We start from the raw sequence: 12,809 nt of genomic DNA, 5'->3' as shown, positions 1-12,809 counted from the left end.
GATTGTGCTGGTGGCTAGAATGCTATTCTCCCCAGCACACTCTCTCATTCTCCCCAGCACACTCTCTCATGCTAGTTTGCACAGAATTTCATCAGCTTTTGTTTTGCTATGTTTATCCGGAATTCTTCATGTTCCTGTCAAAAACCTTCCTACTCCATGATCATCAGGCTTTCTTAATGGTTTCTGGTGAATGATTTATACCAAAAGCTTCAAAGCCCAGATAAATTAGGCCCACCAGCTCGCCCTTGCCCGCTATATTAATTCTTCTGGGGGCTTCTGAAAGACTAGAGATGCATACTTCATTCCAGAAATATGATTCTCTCCAGTTCCTTGGCCATGTCCAATAGTTCAGGCTGACATTTCAGAGAGCCTTACTGAGTTGAGCCAGGATTCAGATCACAATCAGCAAAGCCAAGCCATTGCCTCAGAGTGGCCTGCATCCAGCAGAATGGTCCGAAAATATTCATTACTGATGATAGTGTGTTCCCATCACATATAACCCTCACCTCTCTTTAACTATCCTCAGCATTTTTCCACAGCTATTTTTCTTGCTGTTGTAATGAGGCCCCAGAGGCTATTACACATGACAGAGATCAAAATGGCTACCATGCCAGCCCCTCCAGATCATCAATAAAACGGGTGTTGGGAATACATTTCATATTTATTAGGAGCTCTACCTACCATTCATCAGTTCCTCCAGGACAATGAAAGCAATCAGAAACTGGAATTTATAACACATTAACATTGCTCTGCATATTCTAGTCCCTCTTTAAGTATTCCTTTCTCAAAGCCTCCCCTTCTTCCATTATCTCTTCTTATAAGAATATGCTCCAGATTTTGTTACCCATCACTTTCAACCTGGCCAAATAAAGCCTAACTAGGAATCATATCAAAAATCACTAGGTGAAGATCCAGAAGCTCAAAAAAGAAAATTCTCTCTCCAGCTGGCCCAGTTCTCACAGTACCGCTATTTATTAAGTGAAGAAAGTCAGGTTGCCTCAGTGCAGCTCCTGACTTTTGGGTTCAGTAAAGTACTCCTAGTGCCCAGGACTCAGTGCCAAATGCTTCCTACTCCTCAAAAGCAATCTCCAATGAAGCCCTCAGTCTTCCTTGAGTGGTCCCCTTCCTTTTCTGTGTATTCTGCCTTTTTAAGGGAATCAAGTATATGTGCCAACCCAAGTATAAATCTCTGGGTTCTGCTCTTCTCTCAAAAACCTATAAATCTGCACCCTGATTAATTCAGGGGCAAAAAGAACTCCAGAACTCATATGAATAAGGCACTGTCTTCAATTTTTCATTAAAATCAGAAGGAGTTTCTATGCCAACAGTGATACTTACATAAGCAGACTGCATAAGGAGATGTGATATACAGTTATGTGCTGCATAAGGACATTTTGATCCATAATGGACTGCATATACTATGGTGGTCCCATGAGACTATAATGGAACTGAAAAATCCCTATAACCTAGTGACATTTTTAGCCTTTATCACATAGTGCAACACATTCATTACTCATGTATTTGTGGTGATAACGGTGTAAAGAAACCTACTGTGCGCTGCCAGTCATATAAAAGTATAGCACATACAGTTATCAGCCAGGCACGGTGGCTCACTCCTGTAATCCCAGCCCTTTGGGAGGCTGAAGTGGGCAGATCACTTGAGGTCAGGAGTTCAAGACCAGCCTAGGCAATATGGTGAACTCCATCTCTATCAAAAATACAAAAAGTTAGCTGGGCATGGTGGCACACACACATACAGTCATGCATAGTACCTACTACTTGATAATGACAATGATTGACTATGTTACTGGTTTATGTATTTACTATACTTTTTTTTCTTTTGAGATGGAGTTTTGCTCTTTCACCCAAGCTGGAGTGCAGTGGCGCGATCTCAGCTCACTGCAACCTCCACCTCCTGGGTTCAAGTGACTCTCGTGCATCAGCCTCCCAAGTAGCTGGGATTACAGGTGCACATCACCATGCCCAGCTAATTTTTGTATTTTTAGCAGAGATCGGGTTTCTCAAACTCCTGACCTCATGTGATCCACCCGCCTCAGCCTCCCCAAGTGCTGGGATTACAGGCATAAGCCACCATGCCCAGCCTATACTATACTTTTTATTGTTATTTTCTAGTGTATTCCTTCTACTTATTTAAAAAAAAAAAGTTAACTGTAAAACAGCTAAAGGTGGGTCCTTGAGCAGGTATTCCAAAGGAAGGTATTATTATCATGTGTGTTATTTCCCTAAAGACCTTCCAAATGTGGAGGTGAAAGATATTGATCATCTGGACCCTGTGAGGTCAGGAGTTTGAGACCAGCCTGGTCTCAAATATGTCAAACATGTCATCTCAAACACGACAAAATATAGTACAATGTGTTTCTGTTTTAAGCTAAATGTTATTACAAGCGAGTTAAAAAGCTTTAAAAAATTTTTAAAGTTTATAAAGTAAAACAGTTACAGTAAGTTAATTTATTATGGAAGAAAGAAAAAATTTAATAAATTTAACGTAGCCTAAGTGTACAATGTTTATAAAGTCAATAGTTGGCCAGGCACAGTAGCTCACACCTGTAATCCTAGCATTTTGGGAGGCCAGTGGGGTGGATCACTTGAGGTCAGTCCAAGACCAGCCTGGCCAATACAGTAAAACCCTGTCTCTACTAAAAATACAAAAATTAGCCAAGCATTGTGGCAGGTGCCTGTAATCCCAGCTACTTAGGAGGCTGAGGCAGGACAATCACTTGAACCTGGGAGGCGGACACTGCAGTGAGCTGAGATCGCTCCACTGCATTACAGCCTAGGCAATAGACCAAGACTCTGTCTCAAAAAAAAAAAAGCCTATAGTAGTCTACAGTAATGTCCTAGGCCTTCACATTCACTCACCACTCACTCACTGACTCATCCAGAGCAATTTCCAGTCCTGCTAGCTCCATTCGTAGTAAGTGCCCTATTCAGGTGTATGATTTATAGTTTTTTTCATGCTTCATGAAGATCAACAACACTTTATATCTTTTATACCATACCTTTTCTGGGTTTAGGTTTTCTGTGTGTGTGTGTGTGTGTGTGTACTTTTGAGACAGGATCTGGCTTTGTCACCCAGGCTGGAGTGCAGGGGCGTGACCTCAGCTCACTGCAACCTCTACCTCCCTGGCTTAAGCCACCCTCCCACCTCAGCCTCCTGAGTAGCTGAGACTTCAGGTATGTGCCACCATGCCTGGCTAATTTTTGCATTTTTAAAAATATAGACGGGGTTTTGCCATGTTGGCCAGGCCAGTCTCGAACTCCTGGGCTCAAGCAATCCACCAGCCTTAGCCTCCCAAAGTGCTGGGATTACAGGCATGAGCTACCGTCCCCAGCCTTAAATTTTTTTGTTTTTTAAAGACAGGGTCTCACTCTGTTACCCAGACTGGAGTACAGTGGTGTAATCATGGCTCACTGTAGCCTCAAACTCCTGGGCTCAAGCAATTCTCCTGCTTCAGCATCTCAAGTAGCTGAGACTACAGACGCATACCACCACAACCAGCTAATTTAAAAAAAATTTTTTTTGTAGAGACAGTGTCTTACTATTTGAGTAAGATTGGTCTCAAATTCCTGGCCTCAAGCGATCCTCCCATCTCAGCCTCCCAAAGCACTAGGATTATAGGTGTGAATTACCATGCCCAGCCTAGATATGCTTAAATACATAAATAATTACTATTGTGTTATAATTGCCTACAGTATTCAATACTGTCATATGTATAGTCATATGCAATCCAGGTTTGTAGCCTAGGAGAAATAGGCTATACCATGTGGCATAGGTATGTAATAGGCAATACCATCTAAATTTGTATAAAGATGCTCTCTCATATTCACATGACAACAAAACTGCCTAATGACACATTTCTCAGAATGTATCCTTGTTAAAAGACACATGAGTATACAAAATTAAATCTTTCTAAACAGATGCACTAGGTCAGTGGTTCTCAATCCTAGGCTAATCATCATACTCAACAGGGGAACTTAAAATTCCCAGGTTCCTTCCTGTTCCCTCCACCTCCAAAAGACTGATTTACTGTGTCCAGAATAAGATCCAGAAATTTTTTCTTTTTTTTTTCCTTTTCTTTTTTTGAGACAACTTCTCACTCTGTCACCTAGGCTGGAGTGCAGTGGTGCNTAGCCTAGGAGAAATAGGCTATACCATGTGGCATAGGTATGTAATAGGCAATACCATCTAAATTTGTATAAAGATGCTCTCTCATATTCACATGACAACAAAACTGCCTAATGACACATTTCTCAGAATGTATCCTTGTTAAAAGACACATGAGTATACAAAAATTAAATCTTTCTAAACAGATGCACTAGGTCAGTGGTTCTCAATCCTAGGCTAATCATCATACTCAACAGGGGAACTTAAAAATTCCCAGGTTCCTTCCTGTTCCCTCCACCTCCAAAAGACTGATTTACTGTGTCCAGAATAAGATCCAGAAATTTTTTCTTTTTTTTTTCCTTTTCTTTTTTTGAGACAACTTCTCACTCTGTCACCTAGGCTGGAGTGCAGTGGTGCGATCTGGGCTCACTACAAGCTCCAACTCCCAGGTTCATGCCATTCTCCTGCCTCAACCTCCCAAGTAGCTGGGACTACAGGCGCCCACCACCACGCCTAGCTAATTTTTCTGTATTTTTAGTAGAGACAGGGTTTCACGGTGTTAGCCAGGATGGTCTCGATCTCCTGACTTTGTGATCCGCCTGCCTCGGCCTCCCAAAGTGCTGGGATTACAGGTGTGAACCACTGCATCCGGCCACAATATTTTCTTTTTAAAAAGTTCTAAGCCAGGCGCAGTGGCTCACGCCTGTAATCCCAGCACTTTGGGAGGCCGAGATGGGCGGCTCACTTAACATTGGCAGTTTGAGACCAGATGACCAACATGGAGAAACCCCATCTCTACTAAAAATACAAAATTGGCCAGGCGTGGTGCCACATGCCTGTAATCCCAGCTACCTGGGAGACTGAGGCAGGAGAATTGCTTGAACCCGAGAGGCGGAGGTTTTGGTGAGCCAAGATCATGCCATTGCACTCTAGCCTGGGCAACAAGAGCGAAACTCCATCTCAAAAAAAAAAAAAAGTTCTTAGGTGATTCTAATAAGCTGGGTATGGGAATCAGTACATCAGGGAGTACTTACTCACTTAATTAGAAGTTGCATCACAGGATTCCTTTAAACAACTAGATCCTCTGCTCCATGCATTTAATACAGGATTTTTAGAATCTGGATTATCAAAATTAATCAATATGCCATTTATCAAGAACATATCTTCTCTATTAAGCAAACTCCTTTAGGAGGGGCCACATTAAAGAGGATTATAGGAAGATAACGACTATCCACTAAGGAGCCCAGTTACCTCATATTTTCTATAGTTCACCAGCAAAGCCAAGAGGACGACAGCATCATACCCATGCTCCCTACGGCTTGGGGGATGGGAAAGTATCTGTAACAAGAACCAAAAATGCATGAGACTGCTAACTCCTGGTTCCTGGGAACACAGAGAAAACCTAAAGAGGTGGTTTACCCCAAAGAGAGGAGGTAACAAGGGAACTGACCTACCTGTAAAATTGCTTCAAATATGCTGTTGATCATTACATACTCGAGAATAGTGTTCTGGCTGATGTTATCCGTCACCTGAATGTAATAAAAGGCTTTTTAAAGTCTGTACTGACGTATTCTGATATCTCATGTAAACTCCTCCCCTAGCATCTAAGAGAAACAGAAATATTAAAATATTGCTACTAGATAACTTAGCAGACCTTTCACAAGTGCCCCTTAAGTCATGAAAGCCTGAATAGACAGATATAAGGGTAGGAAATCAGCAAGTTAAAATTTCCTAAGTCTTTGAACTCCTCATTGTTTCTCTCATATCCTCACACATGCATTTGCTTAACAGTTTCTTGGGTTTCATTCCTCAAGTGCACAGGAAGAGGTTTATGAATGCAGAAGTCTTCAAGAGGTGGCAGGGAAAGGGACCCTCCTAAAGTAAATAATCAACACCCTACCCTCCTTCCACTAGAAAGTACAGGCAGCCTACAGTTATAAAATCAAAGCTACCTGAGCGCAGTGGCTCACGCCTATAATCCCAGCAATTAGGGAGGCTGAAGTGGGTGGATCACAAGGTCAGGAGTTCAAGACCAGCCTGGCCAACATGGTGAAACCCCATCTCTACTAAAAATACAAAAATTAGCCAGGCGTGGTTGTACCTGCCTGTAATCCCAGCTTCTTGGGAGGCTGAGGCAGGAGAATTGCTCACACCCGGGAGGCAGAGGTTGCAGTGAGCCGAGATCACGCCATTGCACTCTCCGGCCTGGGCGACAGAGCAAGACTCCACCTCAAAAAATAAATAAATAAAAGCCAAAACAAATAAAAATACTCAGAATCAGCCAGGCACAGTGGCTCAAAGCTGTAATCCCAGCACTTTGGGAGGCCAAGGCAGGTGGATCACCTAAGGTCAGGAGTTTGAGCGGATGGATCACCTAAGGTCAGGAGTTCGAGATCAGGCTGGCCAACATGGCGAAACCCCATCTCTACTAAAAATACAGAAAAAAAACAAATTTGGTTGGACTTGGTGGCACATGCCTGTAATTCCAGCTACTTGGGAGGCTGAGGCAGAATTGCTTGAACCCAGGAGGCAGAGGTTGCAGTGAGCCGAGATCATGCCATTGCACTCCAGCCTGGGCAACAGAGCAAGACTCTGTCTCAAAAAAAAAAAAAAAGGCTCAGAATCACAAGAACTGTTTCCAAATGAGACCTGATGAGGACAAGTCTGACAATCCAGAAGACAGTAGTTCTCCTGAAATGAAACTTCTAAAGTAAAATATCACATAGGCTGCAGGCTAAAAATGCCAGTAGTTGCTCCAAAAAGGAAGCAAAAGACCATGCAGCTAACTTCCTATACATCCAGACACAAGGGAGTGATGTAACACCCTCGTTGAGAATATTTTTTCTCTTTTTCCTTCTATCTGTGGGCTCAAGTATTCAAACAGGATTGCCCCTCCTGTCAATTAATACCCTTGACAAACATGGGTCACTTACAGTCACTAAGCAAAGGAGAAGTTTCAGACATAAACTCTTCAGACTTTCAGAACCTTCTGCACAAAGCAATGAATCCAAACTCTCCATCAAGTTCTGAGAAAGAGAACCAATAAGTATTAAACCATACCAGATAACACCGCACCTTTGTCTAACTCTGGATTACGTTATACAGGAGTAATGTGAATAACACACAATGAAGCAAACATATCATTTCCTTAGGCCTAGGCCTTACAAGATTAGATAAAGAAAAGGAGAACTTTTTCTCAGGCTGGGGTTGCTAAGAAAGAAAAATAGGAACATTTCAAAATCTAGCTTTAGTGAGAAAAATGCTTTAGAACAATTGCACAAGACAGTAAAGAAGTCACTGTTCTACTAAACGAATGAATGTTTGCAGTCTGCCATCCCCATACAAACCTTTAGATTACAATGAAGCAAATAAAAAAAGGGGAACCTAATGGTTAAATAACTGTATATGTTTCTTTTTTTTTTTTTTGAGACAGAGTTTCTCTCTCTCAGCCAGGCTGGAGGCAAGGCATGTTCATAGCACACTGCAACCTCAAACTCCTGGGATCAAGCTATCCTCCCACCTCAGCCACCCAAATAGCTAGGACCACAGATGTGCGCCACCACACCTGGGTATTTTTTTTCTTTTTCTTTATAGAGACAAGGTCTCACCATGTTGCCCAAGGTGGTCTCAAACTCCTGAGCTCAAGTGATCCTCCTGCTTCAGCCTCCCAAAGGGTTGGCATTGCAGGTGTGAACCACTATGCCTGGCAAGTTTCATTATTTGGTAAAGAAAGCATAACATTTGATTCAGACACACTGAATAAATGAAAAAGAAACAGTATCATTACAGGCTATCACTAGCCATATACACTATCCAACAAAGCTAACTTGTGTCCATCGTGGTCTCCACTTGGCAATGCAACTGGAATTTATCACTTGCACTAAAAGCCAGCTGACAGACCCAAACTAATCAAAAGATGAAACGCTTATATACTACAATAAAGGGAAGATGAAAAGAAATATTCTACATTAAATGAGGGAGGACAATGGATGGAGAATAAGGATCTAAGCGTGCTGGAAGGCCAAGGTAAGCTGCTTCAGTTCAATTCAATAAATATGTGAGCATCTACTCTGTGCTGAATATTGTGCCTTAAAAGAATATAGGTACTAAGACCATGACCCTTGCTCTCAAGGTGCTTTTAGTCTAATGGGAGAGAAAAACAAGCCAACAGTTTTAATTCAGTGGTTACTATGACCAAAATATACATAGAGGAATGGAATTTGCTCTAAAGTCACCTATTCCAGGACCCCTTGGGAGTGAGTTATATTTTGAAAATTCAATAGGAATTGGGGAGGAAAGGAATTCCAGACAGGTACTAGCATCATCAAAGACACATAAGGAAAGAAATGGCCCCAGTGTGGGGCTGGAATAAAAGTAGTTTGGTTTTAAGGGAGTATAAAGAATGACGCACAGTGGTGAGATATAAGACTGGTCGGTGAAACCCCATCTCTACTAAAAATACAGAAAAAAATTAGCCAGGCGTGGTGGCGGGCGCCTGTAGTCCGAGCTTCTCGGGAGGCTGAGGCAGGAGAATGGCGTGAACCCGAGAGGGGGCGGAGCTTGCAGTAAGCGGAGATCACACCACTGCACTCCAGCCTGAGCGACAGAGTGAGACTCCGTCTCAAAAAAAATAAAAAAGACTGGAGAAGTAAATATGGTGCAGATTATGAAAGTTTTATAAGTCTAACTAGGGAGTTTGGTCTTCACCCTGTTAGTGACAGGAGACTAAGAAAGGATTTTAAGCAGGAAAGATGAGTGTAAGATATACACACTAATGCCACACAGTTGTGGTGTCAGTGTGGATGATGGATTTAAAGATGGTAAGCTTGAAACGATGGAGACTAATAAGGACTAATTATCAATTTCCTGAGACAGTTGCCATGTCTTATTTGCCTCTTGCATCCTCAGTGCCTACCACAGTACCTGGCATATAGGGGCCCAACAAATATTTGTCAAAAGAATGAATGGGCCAGGCACAGTGGCTCACACCTGTAATCCCAGCACTTTGGGAGGCCAAGGTGGGCAGATCACCTGAGGTCAGGAGTTCGAGACCAGCCTGGCCAACATGGTGAAACCCTGTCTCTACTACAAATACAAAAATTAGCTGGGTGTGGTGATGCATGCCTGTAATCGCAGCTACTGAGGTGGCTGAAGCAAGAGAATCACTTGAACCCGGGACAGAGAGGTTGCAGTGAGCCGGGATTGCACCAATGGACTCCAGCCTAGGTGACAGAGTGAGACTCCGTCTCAAAAAAACAAAAAAGAACGAGTGAAGACATCACAGTAATAGTTCTGGTGAGAGAAAGAATAACAGAGATGGTGGGAACAGAAGAAGACAAGTATGAGGAATATGAACTGAGGTAAAATTAGCTGAACTTGGTGATCATCTGGAGATAAAAGATGAGGGGACTTCTCATCTTTTATCTCCAAATGATCACCAAGTTCAGCTTGGGGCCTGTGAAGACAGCTGCCCCCATTCTGAAAGGGAATGAATGAGGAAGAAGAGATGCAGGAGAAACAGTGAGCTCCATTTTGGATATATCAAGCAAGAAGTACTTACGGGATGTGTCAGTGAGTACATTCAGCAAGTACCTGCAGAGTATACAACTCTGAGATCATGAAAAGAAGTTAAGACTAAAGACAGAGACTTAGCAGTCACCAACATACAAGCAGTAGTTAGAACTATGAGAATGAGGAGCTATCTGGGATTTTACCACGACATATATATGAACTGTAAAAGGCCAGAATTTAAAAATACCTCTAAGTATTAAACCTTTGTATATTCATAATTATATATTAATAACTTTTTTGTAACCTAATCATTATAAGGATTCTCTGGTATACAGATTTATTCTAAATTTAGTGAGTGACAGAAGACTGTTCTTCAAAGTTCAAACAACATTTATACAATATAGTGTCCAGGGTGGGCACGGTGGCTCACGCCTGTAATCCCAGCACTTTGGGAGGCCGAGACGGGTGGATCTCGAGGTCAGGAGATCGAGACCATCCTGGCTAACACGGTGAAACCCCGTCTCTACTAAAAAATACAAAAAAACTAGCCGGGCGAGGTGGCGGGCACCTGTAGTCCCAGCTACTCGGGAGGCTGAGGCAGGAGAATGGTGTAAACCCGGGAGGCGGAGTTTGCAGTGAGCTGAGATCCGCCCACTGTACTCCAGCCTGGGCGACAGAGCGAGACTCCATCTCAAAAAAAAAAAAAAAAAAAAGAACTCTTATAACTCAACAACAAAAGACACCCCAATCTAGAAATGGGCAAAGGATATGAAAGACATTTTTCCAAAAAAAAGTAAAGACAGACAAAAACAACTGTTGACATAAGGTGGAGAAACTTGAACCCTCATACATTGCTAGTGAAATTGTAAAACGGAACAGCCACTATGGAAAAATGGTTTGATAGTTCCTAAAATGTCAAGTACAGAGTTACCATGTGACCCAGCAATCCTACATCTAGGTATATGCCCAAGAGAATTTAAAACGTATGTGTGGCCTGAGTGCAGTGGGTCATGCTTATAATTTCAGCACTTTGGAAGGCTGAGGCAGGAGGATGACTTGAGGCCAGGAGTTCAAGACCAGCTGGGGCAACACAGCAAGACCTCATCTCACAAATAAATAAGAGCACACATCCATATAGAAACTTATACATGAACGTTCATAGCAGCATTATTCCTAATAGCCAAAATGTTGAAAGGACCCAAATATCTATCAACTGAGGAATGGATAGACAAAACATAGTGAGTATCTCCATCCAAAGGAATATTATTAGGCAATAAAAAGGAATGAAATACTGATACATCCTCTAATATGGATAAGCCACAAAAGCATTATGTGAAGTAAATGCCAGACTCAAAAGGCCACATATGATATGACTCCATTTATATGAGGTGTCCAGAATAGCTAAACCCACTGAGACATAAAGCAGATTAATGCTTGCGAAGGGTTGAGAAGAGTGGAGAATTGGGAAATGACTGCTAATGGGTACAGGTTTTCTTTCTAGGGTGATGAAAATGTTCTGAAATTAATAGTGATGATAATTGTAGAATTCTGTGAATATACTAAAATCCACTGGATTGTACACTTTATTTATTTTCTTCTTTTTGAGACAGGGTCTTGCTCTCTTGCCCAGGCTGGAGGGCAGTGGCATGATCTCGACTCACTGCAACCTCTACCTCCCAGGTTCAAGCAATCCTACCACTTCAGCCTCCCCCAACTAGCTGGGACTTACAGGCACGTGCCACCATACCCAGCTAATTTCTGTATTTTTTGTAAAGACTACGTTTTGCCATGTTGCCCACACTGTTCTCAAACTCCTGAGCTCAAGTGATCCGCCTGCCCTGGCCTCCCAAAGCACTTGGATTACAGGCATGAGCCATGGTGCCTGGTCAGACTGTACAATCTAAAAGGGTGGATGTATCCTATATGAATTTTAAGGCTGTTATTTTAAAAAGATAGTGTCAAACAACAGAAATAAAAATTCTGATAAAATCAAAGTAATTGTGTTAAATAAGCTTAAAGTTTAGAATTCAAGTTAGCCTTATATGTCAATTTGTTATATTTTATTTAAATTCATAAATGTTCTTAAGAATGTATGATCATATGATGATATGAGTAACAAAATAAACTATTCAGTCTTTATCCTGCAGAGAAAGAATACCTCCATTCAAATTTGAATTGAAAATTTTCCTTTATTCAGACAAAGCAAATCTGTTAAATAAAAATATCCAAATGCAAGGCCAAATTCAATCACCTGTGTCTTTCTGAGTCTAAATCTTTGAGTACATTTGTCTGTTGACAGTGTCCATGAACAGCTGTCAGAAGCTGCCATCCATAGGCACATCTGCAGCTTATGCCTCACCTTCATGCACAGCTCCGCCTTGTCAAAGCCCATCAGCATGTTGATAATGTCAAACCCAGAGGTAGACTTATTCTTTTGATGGACTCCTCGAATGAGTGCGCACAGGGTCTGCAGAAATGAGACAAAGAATTCTTTCTGGAGAGGAAGTCTCAAAACTAGAAGGACACTGGGTCTGTAGACTCACATTGCAGCCTCATCCTTACACAGCTGACACTCAATACATTCAATTTCTCTGAGCTCTGAGCTCCAAAACACGGTCTGAGTTTTTGTGGGGTTTTCTGTTTGGTTCGGGTTTTGTTTTTTTTTTTTTTTTTGAGACAAGGCCTCACTCTTCACCGAGGCTGTAGTGCAGTGGCAAAATCACAGCTCACTATACCCTTGACCTCCTGGGCTCAGGTGATCCTCCCACCTCAGCCTTCCAAGTAGCTGAGATAACAGGTGTGCTCCACCACACCCAGTTAATTTTTTTATTTTTTGTAGAAACAGGGTCTCACCATATTGCCCAGACTGGTCTCCAACACCGGGGCTCCAGTGATCCTCCTGCCTCAGCTTCCCAAAGTTCTGGAATTAGAAATGTGAGCCACTGCGCCCAGCCCAGTCTGAGTCTCAACATGTGCAAAATCCAGCAAACAAAAGAGGAACAGTAACTGAGACTACTGTCATCCTCATTTTTGTCATCTTGTTTTTAAAAATTATAAGGCAGACAGGGAGGTGATATTCAAAGATTAAAAATAGTTCTTGAGGCCGGGCGCAGTAGCTCAAGCCTGTAATCCCAGCACTTTGGGAGGCCGAGACGGGCGGATCACGAGGTCA

General features: G+C 42.2%; 1 protein-coding gene across 1 annotated transcript in view; it reads right to left on the bottom strand.

Moving 5' to 3' along the window:
• The window catches only part of ARMH3 (armadillo like helical domain containing 3), a 234,991-nt gene that overhangs the window by 192,434 nt on the left and 29,748 nt on the right, over positions 1-12,809 (bottom strand). Inside the window, exons 5-8 of the mRNA XM_017851651.1 lie at positions 11,997-12,104; positions 7,060-7,152; positions 5,581-5,655; positions 5,378-5,464 (exon numbers count right to left, since the gene is read on the bottom strand). Coding sequence (XP_017707140.1) covers positions 5,378-5,464; positions 5,581-5,655; positions 7,060-7,152; positions 11,997-12,104 — 363 coding nt within the window. The remainder of the gene's footprint in view (positions 1-5,377; positions 5,465-5,580; positions 5,656-7,059; positions 7,153-11,996; positions 12,105-12,809) is intronic.

The sequence above is a fragment of the Rhinopithecus bieti genome, unplaced genomic scaffold (assembly GCF_001698545.2).
Source record: "Rhinopithecus bieti isolate Rb0 unplaced genomic scaffold, ASM169854v2 scaffold_31787, whole genome shotgun sequence".
In the NCBI taxonomy this organism is placed as follows: domain Eukaryota; kingdom Metazoa; phylum Chordata; class Mammalia; order Primates; family Cercopithecidae; genus Rhinopithecus; species Rhinopithecus bieti.
This window is presented reverse-complemented; position numbering and strand designations above follow the sequence as displayed.